The following is a 20,047-nucleotide window of genomic DNA, read 5'->3' as shown; positions in this document are numbered from 1 at the left end:
GATCTCTGGCGCGTCAGTCTGAGTTGAGAGTGAGGTGCTCTCGGAGAGCCCCGCTTAAGTCAGGGAGATGGTTCCCACTCTTGGGCAAGTGCCCAGCCACATATGAACACATCACACACACAGCAAGAAATGGGCAAAAGAACAAGTTGCAGTCAATGGCTGCAGAGGGATGTCTGGGGTCCAATGTGGGCTGCACTTTGTGGGTACTGAGGGAACGGGGAGATGCTGCTTCTGGGGCAGCTGGGGGGTTGAAGGTTGGGGGCTGTAATTAGCAGCAGCCTTAGAACTGGGATGCCTTTCAATCCCTCCTGGCCCCTTATCTCCGTGGGGCGGTCACAGGATGTCATCCATTTTATTCAAAGTTGGAACTTGCAGCAGGAGACTCTGCCCTGCATGGAGTAGGGGTCCTCTGTTGACAAACTTCTTGGTTTCCAGCTCTTCCCCATCTGCAACAGGCCTCTGGGTAAGTTCTCTCTCCCCAGGACCCCTTGCCTCCACGATGGGAGGAGGGAGCCCAAGAGCTGGGCAGACCCAGTCCAGCCGTGACTGGAGCTGGTTTTGGCCTGGGGCTCATGAAACCCACTCAGTGCAGACATCAGCTGCCCAGAGAGCCCTGGGCTGTCAGCAGCTGGGCTCCACATAGTTCCCGGGGAAGAATCCAGTCCCCTCTGAGCTGATGCCCTCGCACCAGCCATCGGAGTAGCGGCGAGTGACACAGATGACAGTGCCCTCAGAGAAGGAGAGTTCATTGTCCTTCTGGCCGGTGTATGGGTACAGTGTCACCACTGCAGGGCAAGAGAAAAGGGTGCTGTGAGATATGCCTCTTGCCCTCCCCCCCCCAATGCCATGGGGATGCAGGGTCTCAAGTACTAGACTCTAGGGACCATCTTGAGGGGCTTCCAAGCCTTCAGGACCCCTCCCCAGCTTAGTTAATATTTAATACCAAGCCAGCTGCCCTCTCCCCAGTTCTGTTCTGAACTCAGTTCATCAGAAAAATTGTGTGGGGAGCCCGGGGGATAGATTCACACCTTTGCAGAGGGAGGAGAATGGGGGTCAGGGCAACAGACGCAGAAGCTGGGAAGTGGGATCCGGTGCCCCTCAGTCCCAGAAGTCAGGTACCTTTCTCCAAGTATGAGGCAGGCACCCAGCTGGGCTCATCAGGCCCAAAGCCTGGTGGGGGTGGAGGTAGCCCCAATTCATCTCCATCCAGGGGTGGAGGAGGAGGCAGGTCCAGTGGCAGGGGCAGCTCTTCATCTTGGGGGAAAAGCAGAAAGGCTGTAAGTGTGGCACAAGAAGCTCCTTCAGTGTGTCAGGGATCTGCTCGAGCTGGGCCCCAGAGAGAGCTGCTCGAGGCGCGTTGGGAGGCCAAGGTGAGCAGATCACCTGAGGTCAGGAGTTCGAGACCAGCCTGGCCAACATGTGAAACCCCGTCTCTACTAAAAATACAGAAATTAGCTGGACGTAGTGGCACACGCCTGTAATTCCAACTACTCAGGAGACTGAGGCAGGAGGATGGCTTAACCCAGGAGGTGGAGGTTGCAGTGAGCTGAGATCTTGCCAATGCACTCCATCCAACCTGGATGACAGAGTGAGACTCCATCTCAAAAGAAAAGAAAAGAAAAAGAATGCACCCATCTCATGCAATCTTCCTCCAGCCCTCTGCTGTCCTGGTCCTCCCATAGTGCTACTAGCACATAGTAAGTGCTCAGTAAACCCTGAAAGATCCAGCAGTAGAGGACAGTCAGACTCTACCTCTTATTAGCTGGGTGGCTCTTGGGCAAGTCACTGAACCTCAGCTTCAGTGTCTTCATCTATTAAGGAAGAGTGCTAAAGACCCTCTCATGATTAAGTTTATTTTGTTTTATTTTATTTTTTTGAAAGGGAATCTCGCTCTGTCACCCAGATTGGAGTGCAGTGGGGTGATCTCAGCTCACTGCAGCCTCTGCCTCCTGGGTTCAAGTGATCCTCCTGCCTCAGCCTCCTGAGTAGCTGGAATTACAGGCATGCGCCACCAGCCAGGCTAATTTTTGTATTTTTAGCCGTGTTGGCCAGGTTGGTCTCAAACTCTTGACCTCAAGTGATCTGCCCTCCACAGCCCCCCAAAGTGCTGGGATTATGGCCGTTAGCCACCCCGCCTGGCCCTTAGGATTAAGTTTATTATTATTATTTTTGAGACGGAGTTTCACTCTTGTTGCCCAGGCTGGAGTGCAATGGCCGGATCTCCACTCACCGCAACCTCTGCCTACCGGGTTCAAGCGATTCTCCTGCCTCTGTCTCCCAAGTAGCTGGAATTACACGCATGTGCCATCACGCCCGGCTAATTTTTAGTAGAGCCCAGGTTTCTCCATTTTGGTCAGGCTGGTCTCGAACTCCCGACCTCAGGTAATCCGCCTGCCTCGGCCTCCCAAAGTGCTGGGTTTACAGGCATGAGCCATCGCGCCCGGCCAGGATTAAGTTTAAATAAGAAAATGGATGAGAAGCTTCGAACACAGGGTCTGGTATACAGCAGGCGCTAAGTTATGTTAGTTAACTTCCTCCGCCTCCTTTCGCTCCCGTGCTGCGCTCCATGGAGGAGGCATTCACTGAGGCTGGCCGGGGCAGATCCAAGAGAGGTGGGCTGGGGAGTGGCAGGAGGCGGAAAAGCGACCCCACCGTTGGGAAGGAGAAGGGGGCGGAGCTCCTTACCCAGTGGGGGTGGGGACAACTCCTCTAGCGGGGGAGGCCGCTGGAACACCTCGACGGTTGCTGGTGGAGGAGGTGGGTCCAAGGAGTTGGGAAGAGGTGGGGCTGGAGTTGCTGCCTGCCCCTTGGGCATGGAGGCCCCACCGACACCTTCGGCGCTGCTGAACACCAGAGAAAGCAGGGCTCGGCCCGGTTGGCGACACGCCTTTCCTAATGCAGCATCCCCAGCTGGCCCCACCCCTCCAATCCTGAACCCAGCTCTGCACGTGTGACCCAGGACTAACTGGGTCCTTTCAAGCCCAGGAGTCACTATGACCACTGGCAGGAGGCCCCTCTCGAAAGCCACCTCCCACCCCTCACCCTCCCACGGGGGCTTGTAGGTCTCACCCTGCCGAGGCCAGGGAAGAGGCGGAGGAGGCAGCGGAGAGTCTGCCGTCGGGCACGACCGGGAGGTGCACTGGCTCGGGAATCCGGGGTGGTCTCCTGGCGGGGGGCGGGGAGTAGGTATTAGGAGGAAGGAGGAAGGCTTCTGGCCAGCAGGGGTCGGGTGTGAGCAGGAAAGGCAGGTGGCCGAGGGAGAGGTTTGGCGCCAGGCATCCAGCATGACGGCCTGAGCACCCGGGCGCCAGGGGTGGGTGGCGAGGCTGGGGGAGGAGAGTTTCAGGGTCGCACGGGGTAGGGCTAGGCTAGTTGGCGTCGCGGCGAGGTCTCACCCCAACGTGGCGGAGGCGGGTGTGGCAGGGGCCTTGACGCTCTTTCGAGACAGGGTGCCTGTCCTTGACAGCTGCGTGCTGAGGTCCTGCCAGGGAGCGGGAGGTAGGGCTGACATTTGGGGTGAGAGGCCGCTCCCCACCCTCATCCCCAAGAGGAAATGGAGGAGGGGCGGACGAGAACCGGGAGGGAGAGCCCAGCATAGCCAGTTCCCACTTCCACTTCTCAGGCCCCTCTCCTACACTTCCCCCACCCTACCCCCTTGTCATTGCCTGGGTTCTGGGACTCAATTCTACCAAAGCCGACAGCCACTTCCTCTGCACAGCCACAGCGGGTTGAGTGGGCCCAGCACCCCTGTCCCTCCCCCAGACCATCTCAGAGCCCAGGAAGCTGAGGCCCTGGCTTAGTGGTCCCTAACTTTGATTGGGCTGAGGAGGCGGTGGGGAAAGGAGAGGACACATCACACTTAGAAGTGTCCCACCTGTCATTTTCGAAGATTTGTGGAATTGGCTTTGGGGAGTTAGGGCAGAGAGGAGCACGACCCAGGCCACTTAGAGGGGATGCGCAAATGACAGGGCGCACACCCACATGAAAGAGGGAACTTCTGTTACCAATGGGACTTCCCCAAGGGGTGGGGACAGTGTTACCTCATAGGCTTCACTAGGGGCAAGACGAAAGGGATTTGAGCTGAAGCACAAAGAATGTAAGTTGGGCTGGGAGCGGTGGTTCACACCTATAATCCCAGCACTTTGGGTGGCTGAGGCAAGCAGACCACCTGAGTTCAGGAGTTCAAAACCAGCCTGGCCAACATGGAGAAACTCCATCTCTACTAAAAATACAAAAAAAAAAAATAGCTGGGCATGGTGGTGGGCACCTGTAATCCCAGCTACTCGGGAGGCTGAGGCAGGAGAATCACTTGAACCCAGGAGGTGGAGGTTGCAGTGAGCCAAGATCGCGCCATTGCAATCCAACCTGGACAACAAGAGTGAAACTCCATCTCAAAAAAAAAAAAAAAAAAAGAATATAAGTTGGACAACAGAGACCTTACTGGTGGGGAGGAGGCCTGGTGGTGGTTGAAGGGGAGAGTGTGGTTTCCCCTTTAAGGGGGGCTGATAAGTTCAGGATATCAAGGGGTTCATTTCAATACAGAAATGTCAAGGTGTGGAGACAGGAATTGAAGACGGGACCGGTGTGAGTGCATGCCCTCTCCGACCTCGCAGAAGGACATGGGCTGAGAAGACGCCAGCGCCATGCTCCCCTCTCTTCACCAAGTCCCCTTTGTGTGGCTGCATCCCCGCTTCTTCTCACCAAAGCAGCTGTGGGGTGACTGCTCAGTGCAGTGACCTCAAACCCCCAGACAGAGGAAGTTGCTGTTCTCATGTGGCTGGGAGCCATTCTCATGCACACCCTGACATCCTCCCTTCCCCCTCTTCCCCTTCCCACATGCCCGGTGCCCACAGGGGCGGGGCGGGGGGGCGAGGGGTGCTCAGGATCTCACACTCAGCAGATCCTCTGAGGACGGTACAGACCAGTTTTGGAGGGAGGGATTACAAAATCTAGGGAGAGGGAGAAGAGCTCAGAGTGGTGGCTTCAGGGAGCGGGGAAAGAAAGGAGTGGCAAGTTGGGACAAAATGTGCAGGAGAACTGGGGGTCTGGAGGGAAAGGGGCCACAAGGCATGAGAGGGTGGGTTGGAGGGAAAGAAGAGGGTCCTCTGTCTACCTTGATCCCATGGCCAATGTCATCCAGGCAGCCAAAGTTGAGGGGTCTCCTGCAGTAGGGTGTGAGAGGGGGTAGGCTCTCTGGGGCAATGACCTTCTGGCCCGGGGGCAGCCGCTGGACAGTGGCTAAGGTGCCGATCTCCCTTCGGGCCACCTTCTCCATGTGCATGTTCACCATCTGCATGACAGGGTTCAAGGTGACAGAGAGGGGTGGTCTGTGTCCACTGCCCTTCCCCTAAGGAGGAAGAAGATAGACTCTGGGCTGGGGGAGGCACCATGGGAGGCAACGAGGTCTAGAAAAAGAGGGCCCTTCCCCTCCCCCTGCTCCCCCACCAGGCTACATAGCAATTGGGAAAAGTGGCAGGAAAGGATGAAGCCACTTTGGAGAAACTTCCTGGTGGAAAGAGAGTAAGGGTTATTATTAGCTGAGCAGGAACAGGAGGAAAAGAGAAAACACAACATCCCTGGGGATGCCGGGAAGAGACAAGCACTGGGCTGGCTTGGGAGCAGAGGGGGAGAATATGGAGGTGGCAGAGAATGGTGGCTTGATCAGCTTTGGGGGACAAATAAGTGAATTGACTTCCTCTCAGAATGTTCCGTGGAGAAAGCCTACAGTTCGAAAGGGTGGGAACTCTGGTCTGTGGGGGGAGAGGAAAAGACACACCCCACCCACTGAACATGTGGGTGATGCACAGGCCAGGCTGAATGTGTGGCTGGGTCTGTGCATGTGCTTTATGGGGCAATTCCTCGGTCAAGGATCCAGGAAGGAAGGAGGGTGTGTGCGCTAGAACACTGTGGCGGGGTGGAGGGTGTATACTGTATGGTGTTGGCAGTGCTTCCAGGGCTGAAGATGACCTTGTCAAGCTAGCACCCTGGGTCTAGGATATTTATTAAGGCACTGCTTGTATTTAGATGCAAACAGGGTTTATTTGCTTCTTTCCTGTATGTGCCGCTGCTCTGATTGGTAGATACCACTTTCTAATGTCCAGGATAGAATTCCAAGAAAGAAAAAGCTCTGCCTTCGGGGAATTTGTAGCATAGCCACAGAGATAAGGAGGTCCAAAAAGCTTGGAAAGTGCCAACCTTCTGCTGTAGAGTTGGGCATTTGGACATGGGGGAAAGCAGGAAGGAACTTTTGACGTAGAAAATGTCTGAGTCGGGCTGAAGAGTTGAGGCCTGGCGCAAGATGCCTTCCCACGCCCCACGCCCCTTACCTGGCCCAGCATGCTTACACGGGCTTCCACCTGCCGCAGGGCGGCCCCCTGCAGGTCCAACATGCGCAGTGTGTGCCCGGCCAGGTTGCCCACCTGGTAGGCCACACTGGCCAGTGCCTGGGTAGTGAAGGCCATGGTCTCCTCCAGCGCCTTCCGCTTGTCTGTGGCCTGAAATACACACAGCCCCGGCCTAAGGGCCAGCATCTTCCACTGGGTCCTTGGCTGGCTGGGGTGGGATGGGAGAGGATTTAGGGAAAATAGGCGCTGGATTGGGACAGAGCCACAACCCTTAGATGTTTGAGGTGGCTCTCAGCAGAATTATGTTGTAGCAAGAGGGACTAGCTACAACATCACTTTAAATTCACTTTAAAAAAAGTGAATCTGCAGCCTTGCGGAACAGATGCAAAGGGAGGGAAAGATATCCATTCTCAAATAGTCAAGCTGAGGACTGAGTACAGATGATGGTACGACCCTCCTGAAGATTTAAGTAACAGGCTGTCCTTTTAGGGGTTGGAGTGGGGGTGAATAGTAGAAAGGAAAGAGGAAGGCAACACTGGCTAGAGCAGACATTCTATTTTTTTTTTTTTTTCTGAGACGGAGTTTCGCTCTTGTTGCCCAGGCTGGAGTGCAGTGGTGCGATCTCGGCTCACCGCAACCTCCGCCTTCCGGGTTCAAACGATTCTCCTGCCTCAGCCACCCAAGTAGTTGGAATTGTAGGCATGCACCACCATGCTCGGCTTATTTTGTATTTTTTTTTAAGTAGAGACAGGGTTTCTCCATGTTGATCAGGCTGGTGGTCTCAAATTCTCGACCTCAGGTGATTTGCCCGCCTCGGCCTCCTGAAGTGCTGGGATTACAGGCGTGAGCCACCGCGCCCAGTCGACGTTCTTAAACACAACAAACCATGTCAGGCGCGGTGGCTCACTGCCTATAATCCCACTACTTTGGGAGGCCCAGGCAGGCAAATCACTTGAGGTCGGGAGTTTGAGACCAGCCTGGCTACAATGGCAAAATCTCGTCTCTACTAAAAATACAAAAATCAGCCAGGCATGGTGGTGCGTGCCTGTAATCCCAGCTACTCAGGAGGCTGAGGCATAAGAATCATTTGAACCCAGGAGGCGGAGGTTGCAGTGAGCCAAAATCACATCACTTCTCTCCAGCCTGGGTGACAGAGTGAGACCCTGTCTCAAAAACAAACCAAAAAAAAGCTTTCCATGTGACTCTTTGTTTAGCTCCAGTCTGCAGATTGGTGTTTGGGAACTCAAATAAGGAAACTGAGGCCCAGAACAGAGGGACTTTATTCATTCATTCCCTCTAATAGCTTTCTAATACCCTGAGGATAAAATTCAAGCTTCCAACCGTGGCCTACGTATAGCCCCTCCAGGTCTGGCTCCTGCCTTTCTCTTCATCACTCCCCCTCTCCCACTCTCCCCTCCAGCCACATTGGCCATTGGGTTTCTGTTCCTGAACAAGCTGAACTGTTTCTGCCTCTGGGCCTTGACACATGCTGTACTTATTTTCAGAATCCTTATTAGCAGGCCTCAGTTTCCCAGAGACACCTTCCTTCACCACACTAAGATTTCCCTCAGCCCACGCCTTCACTGCCTCTTTATCATATTTACCTTGTTCTCTTTTCTTCATGGCATTTAGCACTATCAAACATTATCTATGTATTTTTTTTTCATTATCTACCCACCCTTCCTTAAATAGAAGTGTCATGAGAACAGGGAGCTTGTCTGTTTCATCCTATATCCCGTCATGGAATCACACCCAACAGGCAAAAGATTCTTCATAAATATGCACTTGTGAGTTAATTAGCAGATCGAATGGGATCCCAAACATTCTCTGGGCACATTGTCATTGTATTCTAGGCACTGTGCCAGGCACTGGCCAGGGTCACACTGCCAGTCAGTGCAGGAGGGGTAAGCAGGCAGTGGCTGAAGGCAAGAAGTTTTTTTGTTTGTTCGTTTGTTTTTTGAGATGGAGTTTCGCTCTTGTTGCCCAGGCTGGAGTGTAATGGCACGATCTCAGCTCACTGCAACCTCCGCCTCCCAGGCTCAAGCGATTCTCCTGCCTCAGCCTCGCGAGTAGCTGGGATTACAGGCATGCACCACCACACCCAGCTAATTTTTTGTATTTTTAGTAGAGATGGGGTTTCTCCATGTTGTTCAGGCTAATCTCAAACTCCCGACCTCAGGTGATCTGCCCACCTTGGCCTCCCAAAGTGCTGGGATTATAGGCGTGAGCCACCGTGCCCGGCCAAGAAATTTTTTTTTGGTCCCAGATCAGGCAGTGGGGGCTAGGGCAAAACCTCTGGTCTTTTGGTTCCCCAGGCAGCTTCCTCATCTCTTGTTGGGTCATGGAGTTGCCATACTCTAGCCTGTACCTTTCTAACACAGGTAGGGGGCAAGTCCAGGGTGAATCTGGGGTAGAGCCAGTGGGCCAACAGGCAAGGGTACACACTGGGGTCCCCTTGCTTGAGCCCTCAGGTGCCCCTCAGGGCCTGTCAATGGAGAGCAGACCTACAAACTCTCAGAGCAAGGTCTGAGAGACACCTGGGAGCCTCTAATGGAGCCTGAGCCAGAACCTCCCCGGAAGCCCATGCGGTGGCTGTCTCCTCCCTGTCTTTCTTTTCCAACAGCAGGAAAGAGATGCTCATTTGCATGTTTATTTACATCTCATCAGCGTATGCAACAAAACTTACATCTTCTCAGCATATGTCACCAAGAATCTTGAAAAGGCAAAGAAATCAACCCAGGATATTAAAACCAGACAGGATAGCAGGTCTTGATTTAGTTCAGGACCTTCCTTTACCAAATGAGGAAACAGGCCCAGAACTGAGCAGTGACTACTCCTCCATCTCCACCCAGATTTCTTAGCTTGCCTGCCTTCTCCTGTATAGTTTCCTCCCCAAACTGACATGTGGAATTGTTGGCCCAAACAGGAAAAGTGTCTGCTTGGGCCCAGCTCTGGGCACCTGGAGCCTGAACACTTACTGACCCCTGGCTTTGCTCCTGGCCCAAAGTTAGGTCTGCGGGGACAAGCATCTGAGATCCATCTCTGCAGCTGAGTGCTTGTTCGTCATGCAAATTACCCTGTCTGTAAAGTCAGTCAACCCTGGCGGAGAACTCTGCAGGTGACCCTGGTCTGCCTTCCCTAATTCCCCATGGGTTTCCTAGCATCTGGGTGGTGTGGGGAGAGAGGGGCTGCAGATGGGGATGGAGGGTAGGGGAATCAGGCCTTAGGTAACAGCAGTTCTGAGATCCAGAACCTTCCTAGGCATTTGCCTAGACAAAGATCCTCAGAAAGGCCAGGAAAGGTAACAGGTTGTGTGTTCTAGTAGTTATTGTTCTGCATGAAAGAAGCAGGAATCCAAGGATTCCAAGTTGGGTCAAGGCTTCTCACGCCCCACGTATTTTTGCAAGGACAGCTTCTCCTCCCTAGAACTGATTCTTATTATCCATCCTTCCAATGAATGATAATGATGATGACAGTCATGGTAAGAGCTGCCATTTATCCTGCTCTTCTGAAGGAGGTGGCACTAGGCTAAATGCTTTGATACATTTTTATATTGAACCCATGGAGCCACCCCTGAAGGCAGGCACGAGAATCAGAGGAGGAACTTGCCACAGTTCCTGTAGTTGGTAGGTGGCAGAGCTGGAAACTGGACTTAGGTCTTTGTGACCCCAAATTGTGTGTGAACACTGTGTGTGCAAATGAGAGCCCTGCGGAAGCTCTTTGAGGTGTGCAGAAGTTATGGAAGGAATGGAAAGGACTGCTTGGATCCTTGTCCATAGAGGGAACATGCCTTTCTGTGCTAGGAGAATGCGCTGGTTTGCAAGCCTCATTCTGTCTCATCTGCAGGTGGTCATTCAACATCTATACAGACCGAAATGATACCCAGAGTAGCATTTTCAGTTAGTGGCATAGGGAGTGGGCTCTGGAATCAGATTTCTGGGTTTGAATTCGGGCTCTGACACTAGCTAGGAGACCTCTGGGAAAGTGACTTAACCTTTCCAAACCTCAGCTTCCTCATTGTGAAGTGAGAATGGGACTCGCCTCACTGGACTTCAGATGAGGATGAAGGGAGGCCATGCTGGTAACATGCCTGGCCCAAAGGAAGGGTCCAGAGAGTTTTAACTGCTGTCATCACTGACTCTCTTTAATCTGTCATTTCCCATGAGCACTTGTTCCTCATTTATTTCTTTTTTCAACATTCTTACTATGCTACGAGGTCTCTATGCCTGTTCTCATAGTTCGGTTAGTACAGGTTAGAAAATTAAAGTTTTGCCCAAGGGGTAACAAGGTTAGCCTGCAGCTCTTCAGGGAGCAGAGGAAACCGGGTACAGAGAGTGCAAATAAACTGTCGTAAAGTCACATAGCGTGTAGGGAGGCAGAAAGATGGAGAGGAAAGGGCTTGGCGTCAGAAGTCAGGTAAGCCCAAATGTGGTGGCTTACGCCTGTAATCCCAGAACTTTGGGAGGCCAAGGTGGGCAGATCACTTGAGGCCAGGAGTTCAAGACCAGCCTGGGCTACATATTGAGACCCTGTCTTTACAAAACAAAATAAAAAAACGTAGCCAGGCATGGTGGCATGCGCCTGTAGTCCTAGCTACTCAGAAGGCTGAGGTGGGAGGATTGCTTGAGCCTAGGAGTTCAAGGCTGCAGTGAAGCTATGTGAGCTACGATCATGCCATAGCACTCCAGCCTGAGTGACAGATGAGACCCTGTCTCTAAAAAAAAAAAAAAAAAAAAAAAAGACTAGCCGGGCATGGTAGCTCACTCCTGTAATCCCAGAACTTTGGGAGGCCGAGGCGGGTGGATCACCTGAGGTGTCAGGAGTTCAAGACCAGCCTGACCAACATGGCAAAACCCTGTCTCTACTAAAAATATAAAATTAGCCAGGCATGGTGGTGCATGCCTGTAATTCCAGCTACTCAGGAGGCTGAGGCAGGAGAATCTCTTGAACCCAGCAGGCGGAGGTTGTAGTGAGTCGAGATCGAGCCATTGCACTCCAGCCTGGGCAACAAGAGCAAAAATAAATGCCTGGCTCTGCTGTTTGGAGCTGTGCGGCCTTGGACAAGTCACCTCACCTCCCTGAGCTACTGTTTCCATATGTATAAAATAGGAATTATAATACGTGTCTCACAAGGTAGTTGTACAGATTAATGAAATAACAAGTGATTTCCATCACGGCTAAGTTGCCTTGCCTCTCCTCCCTGAATCCAGGAATCTATGCTCTCAGCCCCAGGACAACCATACAATTTAAAAACTGTTCTACAATGCCACCTCCCTATCTTTTGCTAGTAGCCTGCTCCCAGCAGTCATGTGGGCCATCCCCCTCCCTCTGCATGAGATCCCCTCTCTTTAGCCCAGCCTACTCTGCCTTATCCCCACTCTCCTTTCCCAAACTCAGGATCCATCTCAGGTTCACTGTGCTGTTTGGGAAGTTCTTCTGAAGCCTCACCCAGAGCCGGCCTGGAAATAGAATGATCGCTAGCATCTGCGTGAGGACGGAGGCTTTGGGTCTCTGGATCGACCTGGGGGGACTCAGAAGGATGAACCTGCAGTGATGCCTGAGAATAGGATGGAATCGCACTGTCTGTCCCAGACATCTCTGAGGCGAGACAGAAAGGGCACAGCGAGGGCTTGGGTAGTATGGGGTCAGGGTTAAGTATTGGGGTCTGGGATGAAGCTGAAGTCTGGAGTGAGAGGATTTCTCAGCCAAGGCCCAAGACAAGCACTGTCAGGATGGCTCCCAGGGCCCCACTTGGGGCTGGGCTCAGGGTCCCCTCTCCGGGGGCTGGGGTGTCAGTCCTCCGCCCACTCTACCTACCTGCACATAGTTGTCCTCGCAGTAGTCAGCAACCCGCAGCAGGGCACTGTGGTTGCCCCTCAGAGCCTCCCGGCCCATGGGGATCTCAAACTCCTGCAGCTGCTGTAGCTCCGCCATCACCCCCAGCCTCTGTCTGGCTCCCCAGGGAGCCCGCTCGTTTTGAGTCTCACCCTGCCCTTGATTGGTTGCTCTGCCTTCCCTCCCTCTTACTGCTTTTGGTTTCCTCTGCGTGAGACCCAAACCTGCTTGCAAAGGGCAGGCATGCTCATTCCGGGACAAGAGGAAGTCAGTCCTGCTCCCCGAGCCTGTGCCTCTCTGTCCCCTGCCCTAGAGGAAGGGGGAAGCCAGGGGCCCATTTGGGGGCCCAGCCCCCAATCCCACCCAGCAGAGGAAGCCAAGGTCGGGGCAGCTGTGATTGCTCCCTGGTCCTGGAGAGGAAACTGGTCGGTGGGGGGATGGGGTGGGAGACTGGGGAGGAAGGGGGCTGGCCTGCTATAGGGGGTGGAGGTGGATTTTCCACTCATGGAAGGCGGGAGGAAAGGGCAGAGGGTGGGGGCTTCCTTGGGAAGCTCGGGGATGAGTCACCAAGGGACAGGGGAGTGGAGGGTGGATAGGATATGGAGACTGGTCATACCGGAGAGGACTGTGGGACGGCAGCACAGCAAAAATAGAAAACAGCCGATGTGGCAGCAAGAGGGGTCAGGGTTGGACACCGGGAAGACACGACCAGAGAGGTCCCAGAGGGGTGTTAGCAAGCCTGTGAAGGGTTGCGTGGGATGAAGATCTGCCCTACATGCTCTGTGCTGATGAAGGCAGGACAAGATGAAATTGACCAAGTGTAATGTGAGGAACTCAGATTAGACAACAGGAAGGACTTGGATTTGAGAAGCACCAGGTTCAAATTCCAGATCAACTTATTGATTTTAGGAAGCAGCGGTGGACAGAGCACTGAGCCTGCCTAGGAGGTATGGGCTGTAGTTCATGCATTAACAGGACAGTTGGACCAGACGACCTCCAGGATCCTGTCCTGATTTCAAACTCTTAGAGCTCCCAGCTGAGAGTTGGACTGGGTCCTGGAGCAGGGAAGTTAGGATGAACCGCGGGCCTCCTCTCTGCCCCTCCTACCACCAAGCCTGTCATCCTAGAGACAGGAGAATAAGAGGACCTCCCACCGACCATATTGGTCCCTTAACTTTTGCTCCTTCAGCGGGTCTCTTGTCATTGGATGGGTGTCAGCCAGAGCAGGAGCTCAATGTCTGTTAAATGGCATAGCCCTTGGGTGGTCCTGGAGGGAGAGCAAGGAAAAAAACAGGATGTGGGTCCTGTGCTCAGGAACCCACATTCAGGACTCAGAGGGAGGTGTGGCAGCAAAGAAGCTTGAACAGAGGCATTAGAGGTTGCCATGCCCCAAGTACTAAGTGGCACAGCATGGTGAGCAAGTACATATTTATTGAATGAGTGGATGAAGAGTGAGCTAGCAGAACTTTGTAAGGTGAAACAGTGGGGTTCCAATGGGCGCACAAGGCACCTTGCTTAGGGAGGTTAGGGGCTGGTCTAGGACTTGCCGCAGGAGGAAGGACAGCCTCAGAGCATGCTCAGAGGTGGGAAGGGAAGGAGGAGAAAGCAAGCAAAGGGGGGCAGGTGGGGCTGCGATGTGGAGGTGGGGAAATAGAAGCGCTGCAGGCTCTAAGCTAGTGAGGTCACCAAAAGAGTGAGGCTAACACAGGACAAGGTGGTGAAAAGGTGGCTTCTGTTTTTGAGTTTGTTTTTGTGGGGAGAATGTCTGTCTCTGCTCTGCAGCAGTGAGGGCTTGAAGGCTCAGGCGGGTGATGGGCTTAGAACTTTGAGCCTATGATCAGCTTAGGCATCAGAGATTTTGGTTTCCAGGCCATCTGCTTTATCTGAAGATTTTCAGCTGATGAAGAACTAGGAGGCTCAAACACTATCTTACCTGAGTCCAGGACAAGTGACTTGGAAAGCGTGCTCTTCTGTGGCAGGTGAGAGGTGCTGAGGTTGCACTGGGCTGGGATCTACTCTTAGTATCACTGGGGCTAGGCACCAGGCAGGCCTTCCTGATAACCCTGCAGTGATAATAATAACAATAGCATTATTAGTGATAATAAGTGTACTAAGTGTTCATTATGTGCCAGGTAGTATATTATAATATTTTGTAGACATTATTTTCTTAGTACCCACAATAACTGCATGTGGTAGGTTTTTTTTTTTTTTTTTTTGAGACGGAGTCTCGCTCTGTCGCCCAGGCTGGAGTGCAGTGGCCAGATCTCAGCTCACTGCAAGCTGCGCCTCCCGGGTTTATGCCATTCTCCTGCCTCAGCCTCCCGAGTAGCTGGGACTACAGGCGCCTGCCACCTCCCCCGGCTAGTTTTTTGTATTTTTTAGTAGAGACGGGGTTTCACCGTGTTAGCCAGGATGGTCTCAATTTCCTGACCTCGTGATCCGTCCGTCTTGGCCTCCCAAAGTGCTGGGATTACAGGCTGGAGCCACCGCGCCCAGCCGCATGTGGTAGGTTTTTTTAATACCCATCTGCAGCTGGGGAAACTAATACTCAAAGAGGTTGAGTGACTTCCCTAAGGCCACACTAAGGAAGCAGTAAGGAAGCAGCAGAGCTGGGATCAGAGTTGGAGTCTGGCAAGCTCCAGACCCCCTCGTCTCTCTTTTTTTTTTTTTTTGAGATAGAGTCTCACTCTTGTTGCCTAAGCTGGAGTGCAGCGGTGTCATCTTGGCTCACTGCAACCTCCGTCTTCTGGGTTCAAGCAATTCTTCTGCCTCAGCCTCCTGAGTAGCTGGGATTGCAGGTGCCTGCCACCACGCCTGCCTATTTGTTGTGTTTTTAGTAGAGATGGGGTTTCACCATGTTGGCGAGGCTGGTCTCAAACCTTCAACCTCAGGTGATCTGCCTGTCTTGGCCTCCCAAAGTGCTGGGATTACAGGCACGAGCCACTGCACCCGGGATCTTTTTTTATTTTTTGAGACAGTTGCACTCTGTCACCCAGGCTGGAGTACAGTGATCTCAGCTCACTGCAACTTTCGCCTCCTGGGTTCAAGAGATTCTCGTACCTCAGCCTTCTGAGTACCTGGGATTACAGGTACTCACCACCAACCCTGGCTAATTTTTCTATCTTTTATAGAGATGAGGTTTCGCCATGTTGGCCAGGCTGATCTTGAACTCCTGGGCTCAAGCGATCCTCCCACCTCGGCCTCTCAAAGTGCTGGGATTATAGGGGTGAGCCACCATGCCTGGCCAAGACCCCCTTCTCTTGAACATTATTGTATACTCTCCCTTGCTGGACTTGGAGAGAAAGAGGAAAACTCTGAGTCACTATATGAAACAATAATATTGCTTCCCAGATCTTCCTCTCTGAAAGAAACTCCTTCTCCTTTCTTCTCTGTTTCCTCTGTAGATAGACAGACAGATGGCTCTGTAGACAGACAATCCAGATTTCCTCCGTAGACAGTCAATCCAAAGGCAAAAATTGTCCCTTTCCCATCAGACTGGGAGCTTCCTCCCCTCCTGAGCCCAGACTCTTGAAGAGGCAGGGCGTGCAAGGATGGAGTGAATATCTGTTGAATGATGAGGGGCCTGAACTGAGGGATATGGCAGGGGAGATGCTAGAAGTTGAGGTGTGGAGGGAGCTGGAAGAGCTGATGAGATTTATGATCCTGGCTGCTGAATCCTTTCCAGGATTGGGTCTGTCTAGGGCAGGATGGCCCAGGATCTCAGCGAGAAGGATCTGTTGAAGATGGAGGTGGAGCAGCTAAAGAAGGAAGTGAAAAACACAAGAATTCCGGTGAGCCTCCTCGCCCCATCCCTGCTCTTCCCTTCCTGTTCCTAATGAGCCCCAGGAAGGAGGAAGTGACCGGAAAGGGTGGTGGGACTGTTCCAGGGCCGCAGAAGCAGCAGGAGGTACCTCTGGGATGGGGTAGGATGCAGAGAAAGGCTGGGGTTGACTCCGTGAAGGCGCCAGCCTCCCTCAGCACAAGAGAGAGCCTCAGGGCCTTGGAGAGCTCAGCGTGTCCAGCCCTGCGTCTGGGCTGGCTCTGGCCAAGCAGCCCATGAAGGTCAAGGTCAGTGTTGTGGGTCAGATTGAGGAACTCACACCCCCGAACACCTGTCTGTCCCCTGTCTTTCTCCTCTTTGGCCTCTGTCTCTGCCCTGCCCAGAAGCCTGTTTTTCCAGCACTGACCAAATCATGGATCCAGAGAAAGTAACAAGGACCTAAAACATTTTTTGTGTTCTCACAGATTTCCAAAGCGGGAAAGGAAATCAAGGAGTATGTGGAGGCCCAAGCAGGAAACGACCCTTTTCTCAAAGGGATCCCTGAGGACAAGAACCCCTTCAAAGAGAAAGGCGGCTGTCTGATAAGCTGATGGCACGGAGCCCCACCCTGAGTGTCTGTCCCTCTTCAGCTGAGCCCAAGTCTCCTAGACCCCCAGTGAGCCAATGAGGTGTCACCTTCTCTTCATCACAGAATGAGTAAAGATCCCTGAACAAATGCATTGTGAACCCATTCCCCACTCCCACTTTCCACTCTTTTCTCCCATTATTTCCTCCATCTGCTGGGTCTCTGCTGACTTTGCTGGGAACACTCTGAGGACAGTGTGGCTGGCCAAGCGGTTGGCCCCAGGGGTGGTGGGGTGTGAGGAGCCTGAGATACCACGAGACCCCAGAGGGCAGTCCTTAGGAAGCATTTACACCACCTTAGAACCCCTCCGTCTTTTCCCTCCACTCTCTTCCTAGGAAGAAAGCATTTCCACACCAGATTAGTTTAGGCTGGGGGCCAGGGTTGGGGCGGTCCTGTCCCCCCATATCATGTCCTACCCTGTGATCCTGTTCCTAGTCATTTAGATCACCCCAGATGGCCTGATGACAACAGGAGTTTGTGAAGTTATGATTTCATGATTTATTTAATATTGTCAAGTAGTCTATTAGTGCTGGGCACTATGGATGGAAGAGTGAGCAAGACGAACATGGCTCCTATTTTCATGGAATTTAGTGGAGAAGACATGAAACAATTTACAATAAGTCCATAAACGCTACAATGGGGAGAGTCAAGGGCCGTGTAGGAACACACAGCAGAAAGACATTCAGGGCAACGAGAAATGTCAATGTAAATGCTGTCGAGGGGCGCAGAATGGGGGCTGGAAAAGCATGAGGCTAGAGAAGGAGATTGAGGTCAAGTCTTGAAGGACCTTTCGGTGAACTCAGTTAGGAACTTTGTTCTTCATCCTAAGGGCAATAGGAAGCCTAGGAAGGTATTTAGGCAGATTCTAGTTAGCAGAAGGGAGGCTGGATCCTGCTAAGGACTGGGAATGTAGTGATGGATCAGACCAATTCCTGGGCCTTGCCGGCACGGAAAGGACTGAAGGAGCTGCAGACAAACCAGCACTCATGATACAATGAGCTCAGTGCAACATCAGAGAGGTCTGCGAGGGATATGATGGAATCCCATAGGAGGGCTACCTAATCTTGCTGAAGGGGTGCGTTGAGTCCTTGGAAGAAAGACAGGAAAGGTCTTTAGAAGGAGATGATATCTCGAGCTGAGTTCTAAAGGGTTAAGTTGTCAATGGGTGGATGGATGGCACTTCTGGTGGGCCAGTATAAACAGAGGCATGATATGAGAAAGGACCATGGTTTGAATGGGAGCACCAATCATGTTGGAGTGGGAATGTCAAGAGGTCTAGATCCGTAGGATCTGTGCTAGAGAGGGCTTGGAGGTGACTTGTGGGGTCTGGCTTGCTGAACTAAACAAACTTATTTGCTGGGAGTGACTTGGTAATGTTAGAAGGAAATTTGCTTTTCTGGTAGGGAGGGTGACAAAGTCTTGCTCTGTCGCCCAGGTTGGAGTGCAGGGGCACAATCATGGCTCACTGCAGCCTCTGCCTCCTGGGCTCAAGCAATCCTCCCACACCAGCCTCCCAAGTAGCTGGGACTACAGGTGTGTGCCACCACGCTTGGCTAATTTTTAAATTTTTTTGTAGCGGCAGGGTCTCACTATATTGCACAGGCTGATCTTGAACTCCTGGCCTCAAGCAATTCTCCTGCCTTGGTCTCCCAAAGTGCTGAGATTATAGGCGTGAGCTACCAAGCCTGGCTGGAAATTTGCTTTTGACAAGATTGAACAGGGAAAGAGTGAAGGCAGAGAGGCAGTTAAGGAGGTGATTGTTCCATCAGGGGTGAGGTGAGGAAGACCTGAATTAGGGCAGTGGCTGTAAGTCTTGGGGGCAGTAGGTAAGTTGATGAGTTCTTTGGGAAATCAAGTTTTCAGATCTTGACATTTCTTTGAGTTATGAGTGAAAGAGAATGAGTTGTCAAGGATGGCATCCAAGTTTCTGGCTTGTAGGGTTTACTAGATAGAAATGAAAGCAAGTCTCTGAAAATAAACCTAATCTAATAGTCATCCTACATACTACAGCTGCAGCCTCCCTTCCCCAGCTGGTCACAGCCCAAATGCCAAGGGTGAGGTCACAGGGCCTCTGTGGTCAAAATCCAGGATCTCCAATTCCCAATTCCATCCTGACTCCATCTCACCATTCTGCAAGCTGGTGTCAATTCAACCACTCTCCATATAGTCTGCTCAAGAGAAGGAAAAGATGAGGAATGAGAAAGAGAAAACATTAAAGACAGTAATTCTTCCTTCAAAAAAACAGGGAAAGGTAAATATTCCATAGGACTCCAACAGTAAGGAAGGGAAAAAAGATAGGAGCGCCAGTCATGCGGCCATTGGCCATGTGGCTACAGCTTCCTTCTTCCACCTGCCCATTCCTTATTCTCCTGTCTTCAGGCAGGCTCTCACTGGTTGGGGTTCTGGATCCAGAGCGACAACTCTAATCTCTGTTCCTGAGGCTCTTGAACCCTTGGTGGGACTCTGATTAGAGTAGCAGTTTCTTCAGCCCACCATTCCACAGGGCACAATGTGCCCCAGGTGTTCTCTGGTTCCTCCTGTACCTTTCCTGGCCACCACAGGGTGTGGTAACAATCATAGGACTCCCTGAATCTTAGGGTCAATCATCAGCCTGACACTCTGACCCCCTTTTCTGTCTCTTCCTAATGCCATAGGGAGCCTCAAATGGCAGGGTAGAAATCTCAGCTTATAAAGGGATTATGACATTGTGCCCTGTGGCTTCCTTCCTTCCCTCCCTCCCTCCTTCTCTCTCTTTCTCTTTCTTTCTTTCATTCTCTTTCTTTCTCTTTCTCTCTTTCTTTTTCTTTCCTTCCTTCCTTGCTTCCTTCTTTCCTTCTTTCTTTCTTTTTCTTTTTTTCTTCTTTTTTTCTGAGACAGAGTTTTGCTCTTGTTGCCCAGGCTGGTGTACAATGGCCTGATCTTGGCTCACTGCAGCCTCCACCTCCTGGGTTCAAGTGATTCTCCTGCCTCAGTTTTCCCAAGTAGTTGGGATAACAGGCATGCACCACCATGCCCGGCTAATTTTGTATTTTTAGTAGAGGTGGGGTTTCTCCATGTTGGTCAGGCTGGTCTCGAACTCCCGACTTCAGGTGATCTGACTGCCGTGGCTTCCCAAAGTGCTGGGATTACAGGTGTGCGCCACTGCGCCCAGTGCGTAGCATTCCTTTCTCGCATGCCCAGACCTTCACACTGTTGATTAGGAGAACAAGAATGATCATTCTGAGAGTGGGTCATTGATGCCATCTGAGCCATCCTTTCCCTCCTCTAGCCTAGAGATCCTTGAATTTTTTAGTCACGAAGGGAAAACATTGTAAGTTGTTTCTGGTTTCATTCACAGCACAGCCAGCAACCTTTCTGACATCACTTAGTCTTTGCAAAGTGGTGTCCACCTACCTGGCACCACCCTGGGTCTTTACTAGAACAGCCTATCACTCTGTAAAGCCACTTGCTTCTAGATAACAG

The 20,047-nt window shown here is 52.2% G+C and overlaps 2 protein-coding genes across 8 annotated transcripts; one reads left to right on the top strand and one right to left on the bottom strand.

The window, feature by feature from the left end:
* Nucleotides 1–128: 128 nt before the first annotated feature.
* Nucleotides 129–12,777, bottom strand: ABI3 (ABI family member 3). 3 transcript variants are annotated; one of them, XM_030923160.1, is made up of 9 exons: nucleotides 12,162–12,421; nucleotides 6,327–6,494; nucleotides 5,114–5,290; nucleotides 3,396–3,481; nucleotides 3,070–3,165; nucleotides 2,686–2,843; nucleotides 1,120–1,254; nucleotides 584–785; nucleotides 129–446 (listed from the first exon to the last, which is right to left on the bottom strand). In XM_030923160.1, the coding sequence occupies exons 1-8, from the start codon at nucleotides 12,276–12,278 to the stop codon at nucleotides 622–624; spliced, it is 1,101 nt and encodes a 366-aa protein (XP_030779020.1). In that variant the 5' UTR covers nucleotides 12,279–12,421; the 3' UTR covers nucleotides 129–446; nucleotides 584–621. The 3 variants fall into 3 exon arrangements, with proteins under 3 accessions (XP_030779020.1, XP_010358157.2, XP_030779021.1); XM_010359855.2 differs by having other exon boundaries at nucleotides 129–785; nucleotides 6,345–6,494; nucleotides 12,162–12,777; XM_030923161.1 differs by having other exon boundaries at nucleotides 129–785; nucleotides 2,686–2,840.
* GNGT2 (G protein subunit gamma transducin 2) lies at nucleotides 12,428–18,865 on the top strand. Of its 5 annotated transcripts, none has more exons than XM_010359878.2 (4): nucleotides 12,428–12,604; nucleotides 14,049–14,158; nucleotides 15,865–15,970; nucleotides 16,425–18,865. In XM_010359878.2, exons 3-4 carry the CDS (start codon nucleotides 15,887–15,889, stop codon nucleotides 16,548–16,550), a joined length of 210 nt encoding a protein of 69 aa, XP_010358180.1. In that variant the 5' UTR covers nucleotides 12,428–12,604; nucleotides 14,049–14,158; nucleotides 15,865–15,886; the 3' UTR covers nucleotides 16,551–18,865. The 5 variants fall into 5 exon arrangements, with proteins under 5 accessions (XP_010358180.1, XP_030779029.1, XP_010358186.1 ...); XM_030923169.1 differs by having other exon boundaries at nucleotides 12,434–12,560; XM_010359884.2 differs by lacking the exon at nucleotides 12,428–12,604 and adding an exon at nucleotides 12,816–13,126.
* Nucleotides 18,866–20,047: the final 1,182 nt, after the last annotated feature.

This window comes from Rhinopithecus roxellana, chromosome 19, assembly GCF_007565055.1.
Source record: "Rhinopithecus roxellana isolate Shanxi Qingling chromosome 19, ASM756505v1, whole genome shotgun sequence".
NCBI lineage: Eukaryota > Metazoa > Chordata > Mammalia > Primates > Cercopithecidae > Rhinopithecus > Rhinopithecus roxellana.
This window is presented reverse-complemented; position numbering and strand designations above follow the sequence as displayed.

Excerpts from the sequence above, each read along its gene's own strand:
- ABI3 (XM_030923160.1), bottom strand. The coding sequence starts at position 12,278 with ATGGCGGAGCTACAGCAGCTGCAGGAGTTTGAGATCCCCATGGGCCGG. Across the intron at positions 1,255-2,685 it reads GTTGTCCCCACCCCCACTGG|ATGAAGAGCTGCCCCTGCCA; the intron begins GTAAGGAGCTCC and ends TTTTCCCCCAAG. Across the intron at positions 786-1,119 it reads TGCCTCATACTTGGAGAAAG|TGGTGACACTGTACCCATAC; the intron begins GTACCTGACTTC and ends CTTGCCCTGCAG.
- GNGT2 (XM_010359878.2), top strand. The coding sequence starts at position 15,887 with ATGGCCCAGGATCTCAGCGAGAAGGATCTGTTGAAGATGGAGGTGGAG. Across the intron at positions 15,971-16,424 it reads TGAAAAACACAAGAATTCCG|ATTTCCAAAGCGGGAAAGGA; the intron begins GTGAGCCTCCTC and ends GTGTTCTCACAG.